Source organism: Eutrigla gurnardus (genome assembly GCF_963514095.1).
Source record: "Eutrigla gurnardus genome assembly, chromosome: 8".
NCBI lineage: Eukaryota > Metazoa > Chordata > Actinopteri > Perciformes > Triglidae > Eutrigla > Eutrigla gurnardus.
Window position 1 is genome coordinate 13,617,206 of NC_139922.1, and position 27,885 is coordinate 13,645,090.

The window sequence follows — 27,885 nt, forward strand, 5'->3', positions numbered from 1 at the left end:
GCTTCTCATCATCCCAGGGGACGATCAAAGCCTACAGTTCGCCCGCTCCACCGCAAGAGGGCGGTGGTGCTACGCGTTTACAATCAACGGCTTGTTACGTGATTTAAATGCTGCGTTCAAGGAAGCTTGTAAGCTTCAGCACCGGGACAGCTAAAAGAGCATCCAACAGATTTCTGTCTTTGGCAAAGAGGAGACTGTAAAGGATTTATATTTTATGATGCATTGGTGGATCGAGTCCTGAACCTAAGGTACATTTAAAGGTACTTTTACTTTACTTGAGTATTTCTAATTTAGGCTACTTTATACGTCTACTCCAATTACTTTTAATTGGGAAAAAATATTAAGCCAAGCCACACTACATTTAATCCACTACATGTTTATGCTGGTTTAGTTACTGATTTTGATGAATAATACAAAATATAAATCAATTCATAAATAACCAGCTGTTCATCAGATAACTACAATTATACCCACTTTTACCAATATTTAAGTAATGTACACATCAATGCGTCACTAATCACAACCCTGTAGTACAATAAGCTATACATAAATCAGCATGAGCACTTTTACTTTCAGTATTAAAATTTGATGCTCATACTTGTGTACTTTTAGCTTACTTAATAGGTTTTGAATGAAGGAAAGCATTTTCTTTTTTACACTGTAGTATTGTTACGTTTACTCAAGCAAAATATTTGCATCATATTGTCTAAACTAGTCATATGTTTGTATGTAAAATCATTATAGAAATCTACGGCTGTCAAATTAAAGGAGGTCAGACTCAGAATCAGAATCAAAATAAAAAGGAGTGTATTGGTAAGTACGTTTTGACATACAAGGCATTTGCCTTGGTGTTCAGTGCACATGCAAAGAATAGCCAAAGCAATAGAGCAAAGTACTACAGACAAGAAAATAAATTAAATTACAAAAATTACACTAACTTAAAAAGACAGTGGAGTAAAAAGTACAAATATTACCCTCTGAAATGTAGAGTAGTAGAAATGTAAAGCATGAATTATTTTCCATATACTAAATGCAAACTGGTCACAGTCATCACACAATCACAGTTTGGGATCAGTTTGGGATTTTAGTTGAATATGTTTGCTCCTACCAGTGCTATTACAACAGAGAGTGAATCTTTGGAAATTTTGTGTTCCCAAAATAGGAAAATGGGTTTATCTGGTGGAAAATAATAAAAACTGCAATTCTGCAGCAAAGTCCAGAATCACAGAAACAAAAACAAAAAAAGCATGACTGTATGCTGCAATGGCCCTGGGGTTAAAAAGATGACAGTTATAATGGGTTTCAATGAGGACATTTTGTCTCTAAGGGTCACAGTGTAACAACAGTGTGTACACCGTGTTTTATAGACATAGTATAGAAGGTTGATAAAATACAATTTTCCTAAAAAATAAATTAATGTCATATGCATTAACACAGCCAAAAGGATCATAAAAACAAAAGGACAAAAAGTCCCCAAGGGTCAAATAAATAATAATCTGAATAATTTGACTAAATAATTATTATACGGCAGTTATGCTCGTGGGTTCTGCCACTACCTTTGAACATCACGTTACCCACAGAACTTGAACTCATTTGTAAAAATACCTAAAATTACGATTTTTTCTGACGACACGTGAAGGCGGCATAACATCTCATGGAACAATGAAACTGATCAGGTTTTTCTTAATTACATCATATTCAACGTGCAACATGGTTCTGTGCTGCCCCTGAATTAACCGTGAATCCTGAAATATCACTGATTCAGTCCGCAGTGTTCATCAGCAGCAGCAGAGCACGTGCTTAGTGAAACAAATGCCTTGAGCAGAATGAACTGATTAACCCCACACACACTTTGATGTTTGTCGCCCTCTGGTGAATTTCTTCAAGTATGCCAGTTGACTTAAGACCACTCAGGACCGAATACATGGAAAAAAAACAAGCAATATTGAGACAATTTTATTCATCGGGATTGTTATCACAATATAGACAGACTGTGATGCTCTGTATAAAAATTGTTACTTAGGTAACACAACAAAATAACAAATGCAGCTAAAATTGACATCTAACCATACATGTTAAATAATATTTTTATTTCTATACATTTCCTTCAATATTAGGCTTGTTTGCAGGATAAAAGGTGGATACATTAAAACATTTTAAAAAATAACACACACACGCACACATTTAGCTTGAATCTTCAAACAAAGCACTCGGTGTGGAAGATTGCGTCAGGCCTGAGACGACATCAGTTCCATTGGTAATGTAATGATGAACGCAGACTACGACTCTTTTCAGCGTTTCCTGAAGTATTAAAAATAAATAGTTTTATCAAAAGGAGAAGGACCTAGGCCAAGATTTTTCTGAATACATCTGTAAAAATGTGGCAAGCAATAAATGCAGTGCGTCAAGTTCTAAGGAAACAACTGCAGCTAACACTAGGCATAACAATATCACGGAAATATGCATCGCAGGATGAAAATATACAAACGGATTTAAATCTAAAACCGGCCTACAGACCTGCTGCTGAGTAGTGCGCTGAAACTGTTAGTGTACCTCAAATGTTTTCTCATGTCTCTGGGGATAATGTTTCCAGTTAGGTATGCCTCGTGGCTGCGGAATATCAAATGTCGTGCACTGAATATCGACACCCGACAGACGGGCTTGCAGAGAGGAAATACATCCATTTCCTACAACGGCTTTGGAAGACCTTCTTCAGCTGCATTCATTCACTCGTCAACGTTAGACTTTGGTCATCCAACATTTGGCCTCTCAAGTTGAACTTAACCGGACGCAAACGTTTTCCTTATTCCTACAATGTTACTTCTGCTTAAAAAAAGCGTAATGCACAAATCCTCGACCAGAGGTCCAACAATCTTTGCAGTCAAACTGAAATGCCACTTGTGGCTCAGATCTTGGGGTGGTTTCAGTCACAAAGACAGTTCCCTGTTCCGTTTCAAACATTCATTTGGACGTTCCGCTGCCACTCCAGGTGTTACTGTGCTGGATCGGAGAGTGTGTCGGGAAGAACTATCCTTCCAGAGGCGACCGCAGAGGAATGCAGCCGTCCATCTCCAGAGACTCGGGCCAACCTTCATACTTGTTGCTACTCTTACTGTTCTTCATACGCTGATGGGAACAACAACACGGGCAAACACATGTCAACACACACTGGGAGCACTTATTCTACTGAATGTCATTGAATATCCTGTATCATAATGCCATTGTAACTGCATCTAACTAGCCTTTATGTGATGTGTGATGACATCTGTAAGCAGTTCACTGCAGCCAAATCAGCATTACGTCAAAGGAGCTGGGGGTTTCTACCCTCAGACAGACATACCTGCTCGAAGGGACTCTTATTCTCGATGCCTTTGGCTCCAACAAACACCCAGCTGTCTCTAAAGGCCAGCTCCTTCACCGCTGTGCTCCCGAGCTCCTCAAAAATTCGCCGAGACTCGTCGTTCAACCTGTCGAATGTAAATGAGGAGAAGGTAGAAGGTGAGCGTCTGTTAAGTGGGCTGGCTGCTGTGGTGGCTGCGGCTCGGGAGGTTGGAGTGAGTCCACCGACTAACTCTGTGAAGCGGTCAGATTCAACTTCTCACCTCCCTCAGTGAATTTGGCTGTACAGACGACAGCAGACACACTTACGGGCATAACTCATTGGCTGATTAAAACCAGTTCGTCCTGCTGTGGATTAGCTATGAAAATAATATTCTCTGTAGTAAAGCCAGATGAATCATGAGCATATTACTATTTCCCAAGTAATTACATGAAGTATTCTAGAACTTCAACTGACATTTTATCTCAGATAAGATAAACTTTATAGTCCTGAAGGAACACAATAAAGCCGATTCATTAATGAGCGGGTGGGTTGTATATTACACGTACTCCTGAGTAAACACTTGTAAGGCACATAAAAGAAAAAAGTAAAAAGGTACAATAAATAATGCTGCATAAAACATTCAAATGTATAGGTGCGACTAAGGGAGAAAGAGAGGGGTGTTGGGCTGAAACTGAGAGCATGTCATGGTTTCTTACTTTGTAGCCGCGTCATCAAAGGAAGCCACAAACACGAGTGTTCCTTCATGGAGCGGCCGGAGAAACTTCAACAGGTCAGAAATATCTGAGAACGAACATCAGACGAGCCATGTGGTTTACAGCGTCTTACTGCAGAGTCATATGCAACACATGTGAACTATATACGAGTGTCTGGTTTTAATTACCTCCTGCCCACGTATCAAAGCTCTTTGTGTCTAAGAGCTCCCCGGTCACCCCTGGAGCAGAGAAACACCAGTCACATGTTATAATAACCATTCAAACATATTTATGAATGCAAAGTTGGTTACGAGTTGGATGGGGACACCCGTACCATTCACCAAAGCTATGTTCAGCCCTCTGCCAACGTTGTTCTTCACGCTGCTCACTAGCCTGTGAGACAGAAACACAAAAAGGTTGAAACCCTAGGTGAAGCACTTCCGTGCCCTGCACATTCACACTGACCTACGCACTCTTACACACTGCCCGGGGCCTCGAGAAACGACAACAACTACACTGAGAACAGAGACTAGAGACGGAAACAAAGAAATGGGGGACAGACAGACTGAAAGAATACTTGCATTCAGCTCCCCAGATAGGTTTGGAGGCCTGGTTAAGACAGCACAGAGGGGGGAAAAAGAACAGAGTGTGAAACAAAAAAAAGGACGGGGAGACAACGACATAGATGAAGAAAAGCACAGGAGCTCACATCTTGTCCTCCAGGCAGATTTTGGGCCCGATGACGTTGGCAGCACCAGACACCAGACGGAAGGCCAAATGTTTTGGGGGACAGGGAGCTGAAAGTCCACATTTATACCTTCGAGGGCGAGGTTCAGCTAAAATATATGACACAATAGCCAAGTCATAAGAAGACACAACATGAACATGATCAAAGTCCACAGGAGGAACAGACATGAAATTGTAACACTACGCAATTTATTTTACTTACCAGGTGTCGGTTTCTCACTGGCACCTGAATAAAGAGAAGATGTTCACAGTCAAATTAACTGACCACAAATCAGATTGGATCACACACGCATCATCTCAAATCCCTTGTCCTTAAGGTTGCTGCATATAATTGTTTTCTTTATTAATTAGTCTCTAAAATCTTAGAAAATAGTGAAAAATATTCGTCAGTGTGGCCCATGGTGATGTAGTTAAAAAAACAACACCACCCAACTCCTCCCATGTAGCAGCTCGCCAGTGTATGTTGGCTATTTTTAGTTTAATAAATTGTACTCAACTCATTTTCTGTCCATCAATTAATCATTCCATCACTAGTTTCCTTACCGCTGAAGAAATGTCTCACGGATGACCCACTCTCCCCTCCAAACAGGGTGTTGGCCAGCAGCCAGGTGAGACCCACCAGCAGCAGCACAGCCACAGCTCTCAGGGGGCCTGTGAAGAGAAACAGGTCCCGCCAGTTTACCAACGAGTTCCCACTGGAGTGTACCAAAATGTACAGAAACCGTTCACAAACCTGTCAATCTCATGATTCACCACCTCATAGACCTACACAGAAATACAAAAAATACACTACGTTAGACATGTTTGAATTTAAGTTTGCAAAGAGTTAGAGTTTTAATTGAAAATGTACCATGACAGACACTGTAACAGTGTAAATAAAGGTGCAATTCAAGGACATGTGTATACAGTAGAGAGGATCAGTACAGCAAATGAGGAGAAACAAATACAATAAAAGTAAAAGCAGATTTAATTCTAAACGTTTTCATAAAAGGGTAATGATATTTAATTATGTATGTTGTTTTGTTTGTATGTAACTAATAGTTTACGATGCATGTAAATTCTGAAAGTCTGCTCCTCAGTGGGTATTCTTTAATCAGAAAGATACTTCTGTAACCCTTAAAGTAATGACGTGTAATGCAATGAATTTGGGGTAATTTCATTCAGAGTTTAGTGTCTACAACACGAAGCATTATTTTTTTCCCCCTACTCTGCCCATTGCAAGATGGCTCTGCAGAGATGACGTTTGAAAGGGCGACACGAACCCTAACCAGTACAAAGACGAGGCAGCAGAACATGATACTCGCTTCGACAACATACTCGACGACTAACACGAAGAAACCGATGTGAAATGGCAGCTCTTACCTGCGGTGTCCACGCTCGGCCGACCGTTCGCTGTTTTCGGCGTCGCTAGCATGTAACGTTAATGAACGGTTAGAGGGGAGCTGTTGCTCTCGCCGCCCGGGACTTTGGCTATTTCTTGCGCTGTTTCCTCATCGAGGCTCCTCTGACGGGAATCAGCTTTCAGCGAGAAGAGAGACTGAAGTCAATATCCCCAGTCGATCATATACACTCGTATTACACTGTCTTTAACAAGCGTGGAAAATATGGTTTATTCCATAGATCGTTTCTTCCGGATGTAGTTCCTAACCACACGGAGTATGCGCAAAGTTGGTCACGTGATCACAATTTGGATTTTTTTATTTTTTATTGTTGAACAGATGTGTAATAAATCACAACTCCCCTTACATTATCACGAAAGTACTACGAAAGCTATCGCTCTATATTTAAATAATTAAATACATGTTTTGCCCCAAAAAAAGAAACATTTATCACGCGGGTATAGCCCCGCCTCCTCCTCCAGTGTTTCGAAATCAAGATGGCTGCCCACAGTGCTGTGCTCTCGATGTCCAAATTCATAAATCCTTTCTGGGGTGGACGCCTTGGAAATACTGTTAAAGTAAGACAAGATACGTCGCCGTTGTCACATTGGCTGTGATAGTTGCTGTTGCTCCGAATGAAAGTACTATCTTAAGTCGTTATCTTTGATTGTTTTATCGGAACACAAGGTCATATGGTTAATATCATAACTGTTGCAGGTGAATTAACGTTAACGTTAGCAAGGCAGCCATCGTCGTTCACATATCTTCTGCAGCGCCGATATAGAGTCGTTTACAGTAAAGGTTATCTAAAGAACCCGGATCTTCCTTTGATAATCAAAACGCATTTACAAACCGTTTCTAAACCATCTCTCTTTAATTTTGTATTACAGGTATTTGGAACAACTCTGACAAGTCACAGGAATAAGACCGGAAATAATGTGAGTGAATCAAAAAATGTTTGTTAAATCAGTAGCTTATATTATTATATATAATGGTACTCTAGTGTCATTAAAAAAATCACTGCTCCTCATTAAGATGTTTCCAGAGGCGTTGGGTTCCCCTCTGGGGGTGGTGGGGTACTTTTCTCTTTTGTGCATCAAACTACTCTTTCATCTGTATCAAACCACTACTATCTAACTTGTCCTTCTGCTTTCCCTGCTGTCCGTCTTCAACCACAGAGAGACAACATTGTAAGTAGCAGAGTGACGTGTTTTTACTACCCTACAGTGCATCACTTCTCCAACAAAACGGAACATTACCGTTGCAATTGTTCCTCAATTACAGTATTTTTGAAACGATATGATGACAGTGATAAATGATCAACAATAGATTGCCTAGCCCTGAATAACACAACCTTCTACTGGCTAACAATACCCTCACACACTTACCTTCTTGGTGACGGGGTTATATAGAAGTTTATGGGTTATTTAACATTTTCTAGCTCATTAACTATAGATTTTGTGTACATTTACCAAAGTAGGGCTATGACCAGTTTTGTTTCACACAACTACCAAGCATCCAAATGTTAGCTGTGATGGATGCTCTGTCTTAAGAAGGTGTCAAGTCTGTGCAAAAAGATTTTCATTTTGTACTGGCATTATAAAAATAGTTGGTTGGAAATCAAAAATATGTGGCATGATATGGTAAAATAACGGCAACAGTGGGTGATTTGCAGTTCAGTGCAGTTAATGATGTATACAATGCCAACGTTTTAGCCCCCTCCTGCAAAATATGGAGGCAGACACACTGTGACCCTCATACCTGGAGATGGAATCGGTCCGGAGCTGCTCAGTCATGTCCGAGAGGTTTTCAGGTTGGTTAGACTAAAGCTAAATCCCCTTTAAGGTGTTGACTGCAGACTGGTGAGCATTACTTGACCATGTGGTTTTTGTACTCCTGCTGTAGGTTCAGCTGCGTCCCAGTGGACTTTGAGGTGGTGCATGTCAACTCCGCCCTGGAGAGCGAGGAAGACATCAAAAATGCCATCACTGCCATTCGCCGTAATGGAGTTGCCCTCAAAGGCAAGCAAACCCCTCTTTCCTGTGTGACAAGCAGAGCATTTAAAAACATTAAAGGCAGAGTGCAGCTGTGTCAAGCATGTCGTTTATATTAAGACCATGACACTTGTTTAACTATGATATTACTTAACTCTCCTGATAGGTAACATAGAAACCAAACATACCATGGCGCCGTCTGTCAAATCCAGAAATAATCTCCTACGGTAAGAGTTTTAATGAAATATGCTGTTCCCATGATATAGACTTTGTCACATGACTTACATTTCTTCCATAATTTGCCTTTGTGTCTAGTAATGTCAGTTGACACATTGTTTATTCTTGACCCCACCACCTCTCTCTCTCTCCTGTTTCCATGTGTATATTAACAGCACAAGCTTAGACCTGTATGCCAATGTGATGCACTGCCAGTCGCTCCCTGGAGTCCACACTCGCCACCAGAACATTGACATCATGATCATCAGGGAGAACACAGAGGGAGAGTACAGCAGTCTGGAGCACGAGGTCAGCCAGTACAGAAACACAATCAATCTACTGTCTGCTGAAACACACTTCTAATCCTGACCAGACATGGCACATCCATATTCAATGTTTCTAAGAGCTATTTAAAAGCCCTAAAATGACTGTTGAAGAAAGATCCCAATCAGTTCTACAGAATTAAATGTGCTACTTCACAAATAACAATGTTACTACAATATACCAACTACTTGAACTTCAGTTGTCATTTATCAGTCATCCTCCACCTCGTCTTCTTTTAGAGTGTGTCAGGAGTAGTGGAGAGTCTCAAGATCATCACCAGGAACAATTCCCTCAGGATTGCCGAGTATGCCTTCCGACTGGCCAGGGAGAAAGGCCGTAAAAGGGTTACCGCTGTACACAAGGCAAACATCATGTGAGTTGCTCTCAACTAAATGTATTGTGCCAGCCACCCCGAGTCTGACATAATATGAGTTTCTTCATGCTGGAAGATTTTTTTTTCCTGCTCCAACAGGAAGCTTGGCGATGGCTTGTTCCTGCAGTGTTGCAGAGAAGTCGCCGCTGGTTACCCAGACATCACATTCGACAGCATGATTGTGGACAACACCACCATGCAGGTGACAGAGGATCCGATGACACACTTCTCAGTTTGGAGACGTTTCTAAATGTTGCTATATCCAAAGTATCGACTTGCAACTTTGTTTGCCTGTGTTTCTAGCTGGTGTCCAACCCCCAGCAGTTTGATGTGATGGTGATGCCCAATCTGTATGGGAACGTGGTGAGCAACGTGTGTGCAGGCCTGGTGGGAGGGCCTGGACTTGTGCCGGGGGCCAACTATGGCCGTGACTATGCTGTCTTCGAGACGGTGAGTGTTTGGTAGTTCATGCTAAGTGGGAGGCAGTGGGGAGTAAAGGAATACATGGAACCGCATTACATAATTAGGTTCAACATATCTTGTTGAACCTAATGGAAAAAAGATGTAATCAGTTTTTAAAAAAAAGCTTTCAACATTTTGTATGTAAAGTAGAAAAGGGAAACAACACCACAGTATAGTGTAAGTTCTCACAAAGTAGGATGGATTGTGCACTTTAGTCTCCAGTAAATGAAGATTATAAAACATTATAAAACATAATACAGGACAAACCAGGAATTTTACATGTAGGTAAATTCTGGCAACACTAATGTGCCAAATGATTAGAGTCCTTGGATGATTACATTATTTTCTGTTGTCTTTAGTGCATATAAATGCAATAGTGCATAACTGAGGTAATCGAAAAAGCAACAGAAAGTAATCAAGTTAATCAACTTTAATACTGCATTATACTTGGATTAGGTTACTATAAGGCTACATTTCCCAACAGGTTATTAGTAATTATATCCTCCCAAACCTGGTGGTATGCTGTCATGTTTTCTTTTTTAAGAATTTATTGTGACTTAGAATTCTGTCTCTTTCTTGTCTTATTTTTCTGGGACTCTCAGGCCACGAGGAACACGGGGAAGAGTATTGCAGACAGGAACATTGCTAACCCCACTGCCATGCTGCTAGCTGGCTGCATGATGCTGGACCACCTTAAGTAAGCTTTTCCAGAGAAAATACTTAAAATGCATCCATCGTAGAGATGTAACGCTGTCACTGTGGCATACCGGTAAATAAATAAGTCTTTCCCCCGGTATGTCTCCAGGCTTTATGACTACGCGAGCCTGATCCGAAATGCAATCCTCACCACTATGAATGAAACCAGGGTAAGTCTGCCGTCACTGACAAGCCTCTCCCCTCACCTGTCTCGCTGCCACAAAGCCAACAGGCCATTGTTCTGTGACAGAGGCTTAGAGGCCCTGGTGGCAGAGCTGGCATGCTTCCTAGCTGGCATCACAATACATTCACACAAAGCAGCATCGTGCCCTTTCAATGTCACAAAGCTCTGATGAAGTGCTACATTGTATAGTATCTGATTTTACATTAGGTTGCATTGGCATTAACTAAATCCGTGGGCTCATTTAACCCTGCTTATCATCCATGAGAGCAGACTGCTTAGACAGGGCTTTTGATGATATATGATATGTATCTTATTTTGACTCTGTAAGAAAAGGTTTGCTTATAGACAAAATATTCTGTACCACATAAGTGATTTGTGACTATCCTGTTTTTGGTTTGTTTTTTTTGCAGTTGCACACAGCTGATATTGGGGGTCAGGGCACCACGTCAGAGGTCGTCCAGTCCATCATGAGGATCATCCAGAGTAAAGTGCTCACCTCCGAGCTCTAAACACACGCACACACTCGGAGGTGTGAGTTTGAACAGGTTATCCATGCAATTCTGTTTCCATAGCGCTGGATCTTACCGCTGACATCTGAACGTTTCCTTTTTTTCCTCGTCCACATGGCTTACTGATAACTGTACAAACAACCTTTTATTCACACCTGTATGTTTCACACATAATAATGAGCTTCACAAGAATTTAATAACGGTTAACTTTAGATTAAATTCCAATTCACTCCTTCTGTGATAAATCCTACTGTAAGAATATTTCAGTTATCAGGCTAATTAAGTTGAAAATCTGTGCCATGAAGCATGAACATGCCTTTTTTTAGCTGTTCGTCGGTGTGGCCTGACATATTGAAGTCAGGAATATTTAAAATATCCTTATATGGTTATGCATGTACACTCTGCATTCTGTAGATCGTTATTTATTTTCTCAATTACAGCCAAAATGTGCTATGGTCATTTGTTGTTGTTGTTGTTGTTCAACAACACCTTACCTTTTTTTGTCATACTGTAACTTAAATAACAAGTTGCCTGTTATATAATGTGCTGTCCTACGTGTTCACATCAGATCAACTGTACTTAAAATGGTTATGTAGCTTTTTCATATATACTCTACCGGAGGAGGTATACATCACGAAAAAAATGTAAAGTCTCACAAGTCTCGCAAGTGCTCTAAAAGCCTGATTATAGAAAAAAAAATGGTTTTATCATATGGATGGGTGGTTACATATACTGTATATCACAAATATCAATAAAGAAATAATATACCTTCTTGTGATCTTTTCAAACTACACATACTTCTATACATATTCAGTGTACAAAGGTGTTTCTATTGTATCCACTGCATCAATGAGGCTATGCTAAATAAAAAAAGCCTTTGTACTACAGTTCAACAGCACCACAAACTGTCCTTCAAAATGATCATACAGTTGAATCATCACCTCAACAAAATTGATTCAACAAAAACTGAACATTATCAGTATCAGAAGGTAAGATTAATTGCAGGACTATTTGACTGCAATGCCAAACTGAGTCTATAAAGCCTTATTAAAACAGGAACCTTTAATTGCTAAGATCTGGTAAGATGTATTTTAATGCTTTGCCTCTGCTTCAAAGAGAAACCATGGCTCCTGCTGGGGATAAAGATTATTTTCTTCAAATAAGATAAAGCTCACTGATCCTTCTGCTTGTTTTACAATTTCACGCTCCATAAAACATCTTGCTTGCAACATTGGATGACAAGTAGCTGTTTTACATTTCATCACTAGGTGGCAGCACCACGTTCTAGAATGGCCACTAACTTGGAGCAAATTGTGCTCAACACCATGCATGTGTTCTGTTACATACAATGTCTTACAAGGACAAAATGGATAATATATGAATCCCTGTGGATACTGCACTAACAATAGTGTGAAGCTACAGGGAAACCTGCAAGAATCTCTGGCACTAAGTTTGTTCTACATAGTTGCAAACATTAAAAATGATTCCTGGTCTTTTAATATGAATTCTAGGAATCAGAATTTTGGCTTCAGACTACAACTTTGCAAGGCAAATGTGAAGGATGTTGGCTTTGCTCTCTTGAAATTATCCACATTTAGCATGAAACCTGATAAAACCGACCATCCATTACTGTTTTATATCAGGGTTTTTTTAATAGAAATACTGCTCCTCTAAGCGAGCGGCTGCAAGTGCAGGAGCAGATATATTCTATAGTGGTTCAGCGGTGACCTCCATATCACATATGTTGTACAAATAATCCCAGCTCGCCTCCCTTTCTCCGATGCGGTCAGCAGGGGCACATCCCATTGTATGGCACCGGCTAATTTCTCATATGTCTAATTCTGTGGGAAAGTTACAAATAGTTTCCTCTGTTATTGTATTTGCATATTGAGCAACAACAATCCTTTGTGATGATGCTCTTTTTTTAGATTTGTTGTTGTAGGGATTCAACAGTCATACAATCATGCAGTGTGTGAAATGTGCAGTTAGTTTGTGTGTGCTTTGGCCTCTGCCAGTTGGCTGTCTGCAGCTGGTTTACTCCCTCTTCATTCATGTCAGTTATTCACTCTGCAGAGATTAAGAAGTGATCCGTTTTCGTTGAGGTTTTCCCCCTCTCAGCCAGCTTTTTCTCATCGTCTTCCTCCACTCACTGTTTACCTCACGTTGCCTCACATCACTTCTCATCACCGTACTTACAATCTCCCCACTGTCACCCTTCATCTCCCTCCCTCCCATCCGAGCTGCTCCGAACCTGCTGTTTTCTGAGTTGGTTCACCCAACTTAATAATGATATCAAGTCTTACCAATCGTTTTGGTTTCATGTGCACAGTTTTATAGGTTTGTGCTGCCATTCCGATACAAATGAGGTATATGGAATTTCATTTGTGGTGCTGACAGCTTTGAAAAATCACATTTGGAACATTCAGCCAGCTTTTTTCTTTTCCAGAAACAGTGTCCCGGGATACTCATGGTGGAGTGGATGCCGACACACAGACAGATATCTGAAAACGTTGCAGCACAAACTAAACGATCTGCATGACAAGATACCACCAGATAGATGTAACTGGGAAATCACATCTTTTTTCATTATTTGGGTGAAAGTGACACTTAAATGTTCGACAAATGTCCCTCCCTGCTCTCTGGTCTGTAAACTATAGTGACGGGAGATTTGTAATGGAGGGGCGTCTGAGTGGAGCTGCAGCCCGATACATTCCCCCCATGGAGTCTGCTGGTGGTTGATAATTGTGCCAGACTGGCGGGCTGATGAGGCTGATGAATGAACACTGGGCGGGGATCGAGTGACGGACAGGCGCGCACAAATGTGCGAGAATCTTATTTAAAAAGAGGCCGCAGCAAGACGATAGGCTTACAATGTGGATGTGTTGCGGTGCTATTGGATGGATGTGACCAGCTGATGAGAACAGCTGAGCTCATGATTGACAGCCCCAGCAGGATGACAGCAGGAAATTATGAGTGAGCATGCGTGAGAAAAGTGGAAAGGCAGGTTGAATAAAAAAAACAAACGACAGACCTAAGCATGCAAAAGAAAAGCCTACAAGACTGAACTTTCACCAGAGCTTCATTTCTTATATCATGTACAGTCACACCGGTGCTTCATCTTCATCCAGCCTGGTTCACCAGCTTGGATGTCTTTCTTCTTTTTTCTCTCTCCTTGATTCCTCTCCTTCTCATGTCTCTTTGAAACACCATGTTTAATATTGTTCCACAGCCTTTCGGAGATCAATGCTAATCTGAAAACTTGAGTCATACCACCAGATAAGATATTGATATTAAAACATGTGGTTTCATTATTCTCCATAATTCTGGCCTCGCTTGCTCCTGATCATTTCCAGTCCTCCTCCTCTCATTATTCCTCTCTCCATCTCTGTCATTGTTTCACACACACACTACTAGTCCGTTCAAGATCCAGCGGGTAATTTCCACTACATATGAACATGCCCCTTCTTCTCATTTTTGAGCAGGTCTGCTATGCTACACAGGTGATCATAATCTGTCAACAGGCCGAGCAGACTCTGCCAAGCACAGCTGCATCCAGTCAGTCAGCCCTACTGTCTGTTAGTGGGGCTTTTTTCCCTTTTTCCCCAGAGCTATGGCTTAGCTACATTAAGCTACGTCAGCGGTCAGCTATTCTCCATTAGTTAGGTCTGGCTGTGTGTGTTTGGGGCTCTCTGTGTGTCCTCTTTCCCTTTGTAGGGACTGCCAGTGTATTCCTCAGCAGTGACAGCCCCAATCAGAGAAGAGTAATGAACGAGAAGTTCATCGCAGAGGTGAGTGGTGATGTTGGCTTTGCAGAAATTTATGTTAAAAAAGGAGGTCAAGGGGCATGGCATGCAGAGGACTGAGGGGGGGGAGAGAGTGTGGACTTGGCAGGAAGATATAGGGGGGAGAGTCGGGGTGAGGGGCTAATTGAGGGGAGGATAGTTTTGTTTGGGGGTGGAAATAAGACCAGCAGATACGGTTTGACAGGTTCACTGGGCAGATAGCTGTTTAAACACTTCACTGCCACCTTATCTTTCTAAATTACAGGAACCAATAAAGCATCCGACGACTGCCAGCATCTTTATCAGGAGCTGCACACTTTTCTTTTTTCCTTTCCTTATTTTACAGGGCTGGTTTGAACACTTGATGGCAACAACCTCGTGAGAGCATTGGGTACATATCATCCCCAATCCGACCTCTTTATTTGACTCCGGTACTTATCGTGTTCCTTGTAAAAGAAATGTGTGAGTGGTGCTTTTTCTATTTCATCCCCGGGGGAGGAAATCTGAGGCCCTGGGCATGGCTGCACATGTACATACCGGTGTCTTATATGTACTGTATGCACACATCTGTATGTGCTTTTACTGAGCCAGGCTCTTAGCTACAGGCAGAGAAACTGATTCCACCTGTGCTACATGAGAAAGCCCTTTCTGTGGGGGGGTGGGGGTGTCCGCATGCATGTGCACTGCTTTATTGCATTGTGTCTAAATAAGAACCTGTCTGTCTTGATCACTTTCCCTACCTCACACGCGTTTCCCCCCCCCTCTCCCATGGGCACTAAAAGCCAAGAGTGAGGGGAGCCTGCGGGCTATTTCTGTTTGGTTGTATGTTTATGATAAATTTGTTGTGTTGCTAGCTGGGCCTGAGTATGTTGATATGCCGTCTCTCATCAGAGAGAAACAGTTGGGTCACTGCAGCGTTTTGGCCCCGATGTATACCGGAGGGGATGAAAGGGGGGAGGAGAGCTCAAAGCAGTGATTGAGTGGATATTGATGAGCTATTTGTTCCATCTGAGACCATTCTTCCATGCTTGCCAATGTTTCCCCACTTGTCTTCCTCTCTCTCTCTCTCTCTATCTCTCCTTCGATCTTTCTATCTCTAATGCTATTAAAGTTTTACCGTCCGTGCCCTTGCTGCGAGTTCAGGTGGCACCGCCGGAGTTACATTACATCAAGGCAAGCATGCTGCGCTCATGACAACCTGCATTACACGGCCCTGATGTCATCACAACTCTGCTCCCCTGAAATTGGAGCGTCTTGGCACGTTGACAACTCAGCAACCCCCCACTTTCCAGCTCTGTGTTCACCGTTTTAAAAAAACACAGTGTTTCTCCATGGTTGCCAAAACAAAGCTAGTAACACTTATGTAGTTTAATCTAACAAATCTCCTGAGTCTCGTCCACGACCAGTGAGTCAGCGCTGTGAACGTTCATCTCCCTCGACCTGGCCGGGACCCCACCTGCTGCCAGACACGAAACGCGCAATCCCAAAAACTCATAGGGTGGCATATGGGGAAGAAAACCAGTATATTTGTATCTGGAAATGTTTTTTTTTTTTTTTTAAATATATAATAAAATTTTTATTAGATTGTTTTAAGGTCAGGTTAAATAAGTAACATAATAAGAAAGTGTATTTCTTCTTACTTCCATTGTCATTGCGTAATGTATAAATGTATTTCTTTTTACTTTTATTATTATTTTTTGTGATCCAACTGAACAAAGTGTAAAGGAAAAGGAAATTAAACTGCTCCGTCGGATAACAGAGATTATAAATCTTTTTGACATTGGTTTGTTTTTGCTCACTTGTCACATGAAGTATTTGTAACTGTCAACAGTTCATCATCTGGCTGTCAATAAAAATAAATACATTTAATAAAAAAATTCAAGTTAATCGTGACATGAATTGTGTTTTTCTAATCGCCTTACATCCAATTCCTTCTTATTGTAGCACTCTCCATATCTTGTCCTTAACAGTAGTTAAATGTAAAGCTGAGCTGTTTTTCCTGTGTCTCTGTCTCACATAATCTGGCACCGTTTCCTCATTTCCATCTATTTTGACCCTCTCGCTTGTCTGAATGTCTGCAGCGCCCCTCCCACTCTCCTCGGCTGAAGCATCTCTAAAGAGTTTTGATGAAAACAAATCTGCAAATCCACCAGAAAACACCGCTTTGATTATATATTTCTATTCACCGCGACAGCTCGGCAGGATTCTTCATAACGTCTGGTTCCTGAATTAAATGTCAAGTCTGGGATGGGGGGGGGCTTTGATCTGACAAGACCTGAAGTGGGTTTTTTGAGGTTCTCTGGCGGACTCTGCTCATGTAAAGACAAAGTTCTATTGAATACGTGCTAATGGTAGAAGCAAGCATGCTGAGGAAGTACAGCGTGATTTTTTAACTAGCTGCAGGAACACACCTGGCCTCCGGGCAGGCTAATCAGCGACATACCTGATGTGACTCGGCCTAAGACAAGAAAAACATGAAAACACGGTCTAAGAAATCCACTACCTTCCAACTCATTGTCTATCTCGCCATCTTTGAAGAGTGGATCCAGTCTTTTGGGTAAATCCAGGGGGAATGAAGCCGTAAGCCTCCTCTGTCTCCGACTTGACCATTCCCAACTGATGGACTGCCATTAGTTTAATCACATAGGATATGTTTCTTAGTGAAATATTAAAACAATGACTTTTCATTTTTTTTTTGGTTTCCAACCATTATCCTGCTGTTCATGGTATCTTATGGAACAGCTGGGGGAATCATGAAGGAATGAAGATGGAAAAGCGTTTTTCATAACTCAGCCTGGTGTGTTGCCCTTGTACGGACTTTATAACCTGATAAAAAAGGCTTTTGAAATATATGATTTTCAACATTCATATCCTTGAGTTGTTATTGGATCTGAGGGAGAATAGTTTGGCACCTATACTTTTTTTTCCCTCCTTACATTCTTTCACTGCCGTTTCTTTCAGCAACCCATCAAATGCACATACCTACCTGGCCCCTTCCCTTTACCCACTTCAAAGCTCCCACACCATACTTATCCATGGCTTTCTATCATCCTATTGTCTAATCTTGGAAAAACAACACACAGAGCCCAGCGGAAGATAGAAAAGGGTTCAACATATGGCTTCGGTTTCCTGATATGCACGTTTCATGACGGCGCTGGTGTTTAGACGTCACACATTATGAGCTCTCACCGATTGAGTCACATCCCAGCTCCCGCTCTGGCTTTAGCTGTGCACCACTTGTCCTTCCAGCAGACAGGTGGAATTAAAGACGCGGGACAGAAACTGACACGTGGGGTGACCGAGGGAGTCACGACAATCACAAAGCCTGAGTGCCTTCTGGCCCGTGTCGGCTCCCTACACCACCAGCTCATTTTTCCGTGGAAACACAATACAGAAATCAGCCCTAATCCCCGCTCTGTTCCACTAAACAACTCACAGAAGACACGCAGAAGACTGCTTTCTAAATATATCTCCCTCTGTCCGCCCTGGTTCACACCCATTCACTTCCTTAAAAAGTCGATCAAGACCTCGTGGTTTAACATCGTACGCTCCCTCAGGATGTCTTCAATCTTAAGAAGATGTTTAAAACACCAATGACCACCAAATGACATGGTTTGTATTTATAACTGCGGAATCATGCGGACTAATTGCCTGCATGATTGCTAAATGACCCCATGAGCCCAGCTGGGTTGTTTATGTTACTCTCTATATGACCTATTGTACTCAGGACATCCGCTGAGGAGCTAGGAAGAACGGGGACCACCCAGGGATGGTTTACTTTGTAGAGAGCGCCGCACCTCACTCCCCGAAAACACAGAGATCTATACCTTCTCCCTTTCTATTCTTTGGTTACTCATCAGTGGTGCAACGTGGCGCACTTCAAAGAGATTCACTGCATCACAGGACGTGTCCATCACATCAGGAAGGATGTGGGAGAGGGAACAGCTAATCCCCCCGTCGTCCAGTTAAACTTGACATCCATCCCATTTGGCCGCTTGATGCGGCTGTCATTTGGGCCCTGTCGCAGCCTTGTCATCGTAAACCAGGGAGCCCAGACTGAGCAGTAGCAGATGGAGGGAAAAGAACGAGACGCGCTGCCATGTTGGGTCGCCAGTACACCCGTCCAAAGCGAGGTCTGTTACGCCACTCAGCGAGACACTAAACAGCTCCATCAGCCCAAACGCCTATAAGTCAAAGTGACTCGACACCTTTGTCCCGGGAGCGGAGCGACACACAATCGGTATATTAAGATCTTTTTTTGGCCTGAATGGTCAGAACTCTCGGGTCTCCAGAGCCTGCTCGGTCTCCTGTCCCTGGGAACTGGAGGGTCACGCTCCTTGGGAAGCTATGGGAACGCTGCCACGATATACTTCACATTGGCACCATCAGGCTGTGTTGGATGTGAACCGCAAGTGTCTTATCTGTGCGCTGTTGTTTGTGATTTCATTACCGCGCTTCGCAAAATGACCGAACACGCGTGTCTAGACGTGGTCTGACAAAGTTAGTGTATCAGATTAACACCCACGGTCAGGCTGATCAGGTGTTGAAGACTCATTTTACACATGAGAGGGCTTCATTAAACAAACAGAAAGTGGAAGGTGTGCATGTAGACACACACACACACACACACACACACACACACACACACACACACACACACACACACACACACACACACACACACACACACACACACACACACACACACACACACACACACACACACACACACACACACACAGAGGAGGGCTTCTCTGTGAAGGGCAAAAACCTGACACCTCACAAACACACTATGGTGACTGACACACTTAATGTTTCATTGGCTGTAACAGGAGATGAACACCATCCCCCCATTATATACCATGTTTGTTTGTGTATGTCGGTGTGTGTGTGTGTGTGTGTGTGTGTATGCACGCCCCCCCCCCCCTTTAATCACCCTCATCACTTTTCCTACATTTCCTGCCTCCTATTATCATGTCAGAGGTTTTCCACTACACAACCAAACAGATTCCTCCTTAAGGCGAAAACAAAAGACTCCTTTTCTACCTCCGTATTCTGTTTGGCTCTTTCCATCCCTGAGACAATCTTCTCCCCCTATTCCTCCCCCCTCGTTGCTTGTTGAATAATGACAACCAGCTTGATTTCACCGGCTCCTTAGCGGCTTTAACAATCAGGAAACACTCGGATCCGCGATTGCGACTCGTGGCAATTGTTCCCACATTTTTCGAGCGGCGCTTCAAAGCGGAGCAGAGCACGTCTGCCGGGGATGGGTCGCAACCCGATAACAGCCTCGTATCAACACATGTGTCCAATTGAGTAGATTGATTATCGTGGACAATGGCATTGAAGTGGTGGGCGCAATTGTATCTGTAAAATCTCTGTTAAAGCAGTTGAGTAATTGCGTGTTATTACTTGTGGTTGCCTTTAATTTACATTAAGCACATCATGTTTGGTTCAATATACCTCCAGTGGTGTCACTCTGTCCAGAGTAGCATCTCGGATTTACACCGCCTGCCACATGGAGGGGGATCAGGGTTCACGCTGGATGAATTACAACGCTGAAATAACAAGGAGCAAGTCTTTTAATACACTCCCTCCTCCGAGCCAGGACAGATATGACTCCTAAGTGTCCAAAGAGGTAGTAAATGAAATTATATGCCGCAACATATCATTGCAGAACACAGTACATAATAGACATAATGGCCCCACTTAAATTATAGCATGGGGAAGTGCAAGATTTCAGTGTGGTAACTCACTCAGTGACACACACACACACACACACACACTGACACTCAAACACACAGATATTATCAATCAGACGAGGAACCACATTGACATGTAAACATACCACAAGAGGCTCTCTCTTTTCTCTCCCTCCCCACACAGACAACCATTCACCCCTCTCCCCCACTCCGTCGTCCTCGCTCCCTCTCCCTTCCTGGCCGGCACGCCACTCTCTGCAGCCCAACGACACTGCGCTCATTCAAACGCCGCACGCTTTTTTCCACCTCTGCAGATAAATAAACACCATCACCGTAATCATCATTAACAGCGTGACGTCAGCACTCGCATGCACGCAGAACGTCGCATGATAAGTAGGTGGAAACATGCATGCTTTCGGGAGCGCATGCATGCACCGGCGTAGACACACACCTCGTATCCAAACAGGTCCTTTTCTACAGGGGGCAACGCTGGTTTCTTGATACGACGTAAACAAATGCTCATTTTGACAGATGGTACGAAAGCCGACAATCCATCTTCCACCTTCAGGTGAAACGACTGGAGATGATTTTTCAACCCGGATTTGCTTTGACTGTTTTCTTTTATGTTGTTTTCATTCGCTACAGCGCTTGAATGGAAAGCTTTATATTCTCCTCCAGTTATGTCGGACTTTATATTTACAAAGAGAATTGATGCACGGCCTTTTGTCAATGTTTTTTTTCCAGCCGCTACTCTTCATCCATCTCGTCCAGTTGGTGTAACGCGCTCCATCTTTTGGTGTTTACAGAGGGATGTTCCAGGATTCAAGGAGATCTGTCTAAACAAACAGCTGCAGCCCATCTCGTGGTTTTCTGGACCATTCTGCTCCTCTAACACACTACTGTTCCTCATAGTTCAAATGTGCACCGCATCAAGACACGCAGGTACACATAGCCGGACTAACCTGCTACAGGTGGCCTTGAGCAAAATTGAGATGCTATTGGCCCCCTATTGCTCCCCCTTCTCAGGGCATTGTGTATACCTGCCCTTTCGCCTGCATCAATCAGGTGCCGAGCACACAGCTGACTACACATGGCAGCTTAATTATATGTTGCCTGAGGCACCAGAAACCAACTATTACTCCTTTACTGGAAAATCACCTGACCCGAGGTTTGCCGTGTGTGTTTGTGGTTATGTGATCAAAGACAAAGTCATGTAGGATTATACAACATGCAAGGACAATTAAGACTCAAGGTAACGCAATGTACACAACGTGTACACACACACATGCAAAATACAGAAGAAGCCAAAATAAACCATTGCCATTTAATGCATGTAGAACACAGATAATATACAGTGTAAGAAGTGAAGACTTTCTGCCCATCCAATCAATTCATCGCCACTTAGTTTAGCATAAAGAGGGGATTCAAGGTTAAATAGCTTGCCTGGCCAAAAGTGACAAAATCAGCACTTTTGCAAGCTCACCAATTATTATGTAATGACTTGTTTAACACTGCTTACAAAACCCAAAGTGTAAAAACAACAATGTTTTGTTTCCAGATCGTTATGTGCCAGACATTCTTGGCTCGGAGAAGTTGCAAGCTAACCAGAAAGTTACTCTCAGGCCAAGAAATATGCTGTGTCAGAAATGTCATACTATGTACTACATAGGTGGTTCAACATACTTGATGTATCTTTTAGGACGCACTGAACTCGTTACCTAGAGCCTCCTTGCCAGTTGGAAACACGTAACCATGGTAACTCGTTACCTCACATGAACAAATGTCGATTTGTGACTTGAACTCATAAAAAAACGTAAAAGTTTACTGGAGAACATTGAATGGTTATAGATGTCCATCATCGTCTGTTATGAACATTGTCGTCACTGCCGCATTGCATTGTGGGATATGTATGCCGGCGTAGTGTTCATTGATTGGATGCTGTAATATTTCACTGGAAATAGTGTGCAAGGATCAGTTTCCTACTATGCATTTGAACAATCGATTCTGGCAAATCGCCACTTTTACAGGCTGTTTTGTATTTTTAAGGATTGACATTGCCGTGTTAATCAACATTGACCTTGAGGAAAAACGTGCAAAGTCCTTTAAGCACATTCAGATGTCCACATACACACAAAGACTCAGGTCCAGCTCGACCCATGTTTGTGCACGTGCAACGATAATGTACACGAAGATGCAATACGTGGTCTGTTGCACATGCACAGTCCAGAGTCGGCGGGGGCGTTGACTAACATTGAGAAATTGTGGGGGAATTTCGGGGGGCCAAAAAATGCCTCGACGCAGCCAGCTTATCCCAGAGACCCCTGAAGCACACAGAGAGCTATTCAACACATCTGCATCTCCATCTGCATACTCACTTTTCACACTCATGCTACTCTAAACAAACTTCCATCTGTACGGAAACATACTGCACTGCTCTGCTCACTCATGTACACGCTCTGTGTACACACACACACACACCACCACACTGCCTCCCACAACCATCACGTTGTGCTTACAGCCTGTTTTCTCTGGACGACCACGTTGGAGACTCCGTGGGGCACAATGAACCGTGGACGTTATTCCACCGCGACGTCACCGCCGTTCCCGTATCTTGATTTCTCGTCACTAAGCACCGACCGTGCCGCTTCTCCTGCTCCTCTAATCAACCGCGCTCTCTTCCTTTCCACTTGATACCTCTAATTATTTCTCCTCGTGGCGTCTGTTTTTCTTTTTCCAGAATGCAGATTGCCCTCTGTCCACTACGCTTGGATTATACTATCCTGTTTTTCCTGTTAGCAACCACTTTGTCGGCCACAGAGGAGAAGCAGGATAGCAACGGATGTATGGACAAATAATGCATGGAGGAAAATACTACCCGGGGGGGAAGAGATTTCAAAGTTTGTTTTTGTTGCAGCTGATTGACGGCTCAAACGGCACATCCTTTAACACATCTCTCCATAAGTGGTTCCAAAAATGTCAAGCATCTTTACGCAGAGTAAACATGGTTCCCCTCACTGTTTAATCGTCTCGTCTTTCGTCCACTTTGTGTGTTTTTTTTTTCTTTCCTGTCTTTTGTGCTTTTTTCGTTCCTTTTCCTGTTGTCTCATAGTTTCGGCCAATATATTTGTTTTGTTGTTTACTTTACACTTAACTGAGCCTTTTGTGTGTTTGCGGTGCACACAGAAAATCCATCTCGCAGTTATGGAGCTCCGAGAGATTGAGCAGAAAAAAGCAGACCATATGAACGAGGTGAGGGGCCACAAAGAGGAGAAGAAACAGACGAGAAAGATGACAGGATTGACATCTTGACTGTTTCAAAGACCCTGCTGAATATATGTATGTGTCCCAGACCCCTCTGCAGGAGAGGCAGCTCTCAGGACTGTAAGGTACACGTAAACACCGAGACTGCACATATATTTTAAAATGAGAAATGTTCCAGTCCATCTGTTCTCAAATCCCAATGGCCGATTTCGATCCGACATACCGAGAATAGGAGAATGTTGTACTAAGCAGGCTGTTGTGTATGTCTCCATTGTACTGTCAGCATGTATGTTTATTATGTAAAGTCTTTCATGTGTATGATGTATAGGTGACTCTACAATTTCCCACACGTGGGACAATAAAGTATACGTTATCTTATCTTACATTTATTTTGGATTAATCATTAGATCGTCACCTACATGTTACAAATAATGATCAATAAAGCAATTAATCTGATTGCTGATTGGCTCTGTATAGAAATACTCAATGGCCTGCCCTGCATCAAAGCTTTATCGATAATATTCAATAACGTATCTGTGGGGAGAGAGGTGTCTTCATAAATTGAAGATATCGAAGTTGAAAAGCAGTTTTTGTTTTTGCTTTTCAGCTTGCATGTCCATAGCAAATAATAGACTGGGTTCATAATTGCTAATATTCATTAATCCATTCAAAATACCTGGACCGTGGCAGATCCCCATCCTCCTGAACACGACATTCCACATAAAAGCCTCCATACTTTCCTGCTGGCTAACCGGTTATCTTCAATATGTAATTATTGTAGTTAGCCAAAGATCTGGATCGTGCTCATGCAGCACTGTTGGCGTAATTTCTTTTCTTGTATCAATTCAACATCCACACATCCAGACAGTGGATCAGATCCATCTTCACAAGCTTCCATTAACATGATACTTGGCAGTGAGAGCCACAGGTCTGCCATTCAGCTCATCCATCTACGTCACCTACAGCTATTAGAATGACAAAACACACAGATAATAGCAGTATTCCTTTATGAAAAGTGGTTATAGCCATCACACTGTGACCATACGCAGAGCTTGCTATGATATGATGAATTAATTCACCACTCCACAGCGCTTTGAAATCATATAAGCAGATTATGTCACCGACGATCCGTCTCTAGAAGTGAAACATCGACTAAACAAGACGCACATTCACAATTTCGGCACTTTATAACAGCAAGAGTTTTGTTTACAGAGCACTTGTAGCTTGTAGCGAGGACCTCATGTGCTCTTGATCTCAACAGTCCTGTGTCCCGCCAAAGTGTCTCATTAATAAGGGTCTCTCCACTTTATCAATGTCACCTCTCTGGTTACTTCATAAAATAGAGTTTAGTGTTATGCAAAAACATTCGATTAGCTCATGGAATGGCTTTATACCACGTTTTTCCCCTCTCATATGCAGTCGAACTCCCCCATACCTAACAGACGTTGATGTGTAAAGTCAGCAGGGTTCCTCTAAGGACAGTTCACTGTAACTGCTACAACATGCATTTTCAATTTGGCTGTTCCATAAAATATCTCCAATAAATTACACAATGACAGGCTGTAAGAATGAACGTATTACATATGTGGAACTGTACAATACACCTGCTGCATTTAATACAGGCCCGTTACATGCAATGCAGGTTCACCTTTAGTAAAGCAAATCGTTTGTTGTATTGTTCCAGCTGTTTGAATTATCCATCTCATACGATTTCTGCTGCCACCTATACATTACGGAGGCGAATGGAAAAATCGAGAGCTGTGTCAAAACACACTGAACAGTTTTCAGCAGAACTTGAATTTCTCCAACACCACAGTAAAAATTCCTTTGACTTTCATTGCACTTTGCTGGAGGCAGAGAAGAAGATGGGTAGATAGTAAAAAGTGAAACGAGACGAGGAGAGCCAGTCCTATAAAAGAAGTATCATGTTATTGTGGGATAGACAGTCACTTCAAATACTGAGTGACTTTAGTTCTGTTTTATAGAGCATCAACATCGAAAATAAAAGGTGGAGTGTGTATTTTTAGTATTTTTGCGACAAGTTTACAAAAGGTGATTCATGCTTGGAGAATGTCATGGACGAGAGCTCTAAGAATAATGACCATAATAGGTGAGAGAAATAAAGAAGCACTTTGTTGGCAAAGTCATCTCCCGCAGTATATTTTCCTGGTTATGGATCACACAAGGTGAATCCTAAATTCTTTGTCTGTCGCTGTTATTCATGAGTTGGCTGACAGTTAATGATTCCCTCAGATGTTCCTTAACTTTGTAGAACCAGGTGCACCTTTTAGCCTAAGACATTTGGCCTAATTCGGGCTGTCCTACATGAAGACGAATGGCTCGGTTGGACTTTTTGAGTGTACATTTAGTCCTTCTCTCTGTGTTGAGGTTGATGGTAGCCATGTTTGTATTCTCCGACGCTGTCGGAGACGAAGCCAAACACGTTGGACTAAAAAGTGAACTTGATTGAGTGACTGTTTGTAGATCTGGTTCAGCGTAGTCCAAGACCGTCTCCATCCGTCTCTTCTCCAGGCAGAGGACAGCTCCTGACTGAGCCTGTAACCTAAATGCATTTTTTTTTTGTAATATAAATGATTGTCAACACCTCTGATTGGATAAAGAGAAGAGTCATTGAAAGGTCTTTGCAGAAGACAATCCCTCTCAGAGGAAAACAGCTGTCATTTGTATTCCTGGCACAATAGTAGGAGCTGGAAATAAGCCTCAACATGTGGGAGAATGTCAAGCCAGAAATCACAGAGGAAACGGTTGTCATAGATAGAGATATTTTAAGGTTTCAACATTCCTTTTAAACTGCGACTGAACATCACGTGTGAGAGATGCCCTGCCCGCTGATAGATAATAGTATAGAATGCGGGTTAATGTGTTCCCAGGTAAAACACTTTACATTCAACATCTCTGTCCCACATTCGATATGATTTCATTGTCCAGCTAATGTCTTTTTCTCATTGTTGCCGCTCCCTCCCTCTTCTCTTGCACATCAGGTGTCATGTGTAGCTGTTAAATGAACAAAGCTTTGTGTCCTCTAAGACCAGAGGAGCCAGAATAATCATATTAGAGGGATTCTCAGGGAGCCGGCGGCCCCTCCTCCTCGGCAGCAGGACCGAGCGGTTCAACTGGGAGAGACATCTGATGTGAACCTGGCGGCACGGAGGAAGAGCGCTGGCTTTTTGTGACATCATGGGACAATACAGCGTCTGCCGGCCAAGGATCAATGGCTTTGAGCTAGACAGATAGAGAGCGCCCCATGGGTATAACATGCTGTCTGTCCGTCTGTCTGTCCGAGTGCGCTGCTGGGGGCCATATAGCACGTATACAATGTCAGGGAACTACAGCGTCTTTCTTAACTGGAAGGTTAAGGAAGTTTACTTGTCAAAATAAATGTGGGTACATTGCTAACATTTGCCTACTTGTTTTTTTTTTGTGTGTGTTCATGTTCAGAGTTTGTGCATAAGAGCGCGCGTGCGAATGCATACATTTATGAATTCCCACCTTGTGTATACCTGTATACCGGCTTCATGTCATCCCCATCATGTGCACATGTGAACATGTGCACACGTGTGTCCGCGTGATAATAAAACTGAAAGACAGCATTTTCTTTTCTTTTTTTTTTTCTCCTCAGGTCTAACCTTCACTGCGGTGTGTATGCTCAGGGTGTGACCTGCAGCCGGCCGGGCTGACTCAGCCAATCAGCATTCCTGGATAGGCAGAAGTGCACTGGCCCTTGTTCGCCAACAACAAAGGGAGATGGAAGGACAAGAAAGCAAATACTAGGGGCAAGCTTTGAATAAAAACACTGGTGGTGTGTATCAATGACATCACGCATAAATCATTACAATGAGAGGAGGCGCTTCTCCGTCTCAAAAACATTAACCTCAAAACAAGTCCACACACACACACACACACACACACACACACACACACACACACACACACACACACACACACACACACACACACACACACACACACACACACACACACACACACACACACACACACACACACACACACACACACACACACAGAGATAAACCCAGTAGTCTCCTGTCCGCCTCTCTCTCTCTCTTCATAGGTATGTATAACACCCCTCCCTCCACCCCTGGCTCCATGCTCCACCCCCAGTCGTAGAGGACAGGCTGGTTGACCCAGTAGGAGGGGAAAGTGGGGGGGAGGGAAGGGGAGGTAAGAGCAGACGGAGCT

At 42.7% G+C, this 27,885-nt stretch overlaps 2 protein-coding genes across 3 annotated transcripts; one reads left to right on the forward strand and one right to left on the reverse strand.

Moving 5' to 3' along the window:
* Positions 1 to 1,940: 1,940 nt before the first annotated feature.
* On the reverse strand, positions 1,941 to 6,432 carry fam3a (FAM3 metabolism regulating signaling molecule A). Its single transcript, XM_084015077.1, has 10 exons — positions 6,145 to 6,432; positions 5,516 to 5,547; positions 5,326 to 5,433; positions 4,985 to 5,008; positions 4,745 to 4,871; positions 4,370 to 4,428; positions 4,224 to 4,274; positions 4,039 to 4,123; positions 3,341 to 3,467; positions 1,941 to 3,126 (listed from the first exon to the last, which is right to left on the reverse strand). Exons 2-10 carry the CDS (start codon positions 5,526 to 5,528, stop codon positions 3,028 to 3,030), a joined length of 693 nt encoding a protein of 230 aa, XP_083871203.1. The 5' UTR covers positions 5,529 to 5,547; positions 6,145 to 6,432; the 3' UTR covers positions 1,941 to 3,027.
* Positions 6,433 to 6,645: 213 nt separating this feature from the next.
* idh3g (isocitrate dehydrogenase (NAD(+)) 3 non-catalytic subunit gamma) lies at positions 6,646 to 11,690 on the forward strand. 2 transcript variants are annotated; one of them, XM_084014661.1, is made up of 13 exons: positions 6,646 to 6,739; positions 7,052 to 7,099; positions 7,340 to 7,351; positions 7,877 to 7,974; positions 8,067 to 8,182; positions 8,322 to 8,382; positions 8,548 to 8,680; positions 8,935 to 9,068; positions 9,168 to 9,270; positions 9,372 to 9,518; positions 10,133 to 10,227; positions 10,336 to 10,396; positions 10,821 to 11,690. In XM_084014661.1, exons 1-13 carry the CDS (start codon positions 6,659 to 6,661, stop codon positions 10,917 to 10,919), a joined length of 1,188 nt encoding a protein of 395 aa, XP_083870787.1. In that variant the 5' UTR covers positions 6,646 to 6,658; the 3' UTR covers positions 10,920 to 11,690. The 2 variants fall into 2 exon arrangements, with proteins under 2 accessions (XP_083870787.1, XP_083870788.1); XM_084014662.1 differs by lacking the exon at positions 7,340 to 7,351.
* The last annotated feature ends 16,195 nt before the right edge of the window (positions 11,691 to 27,885 follow it).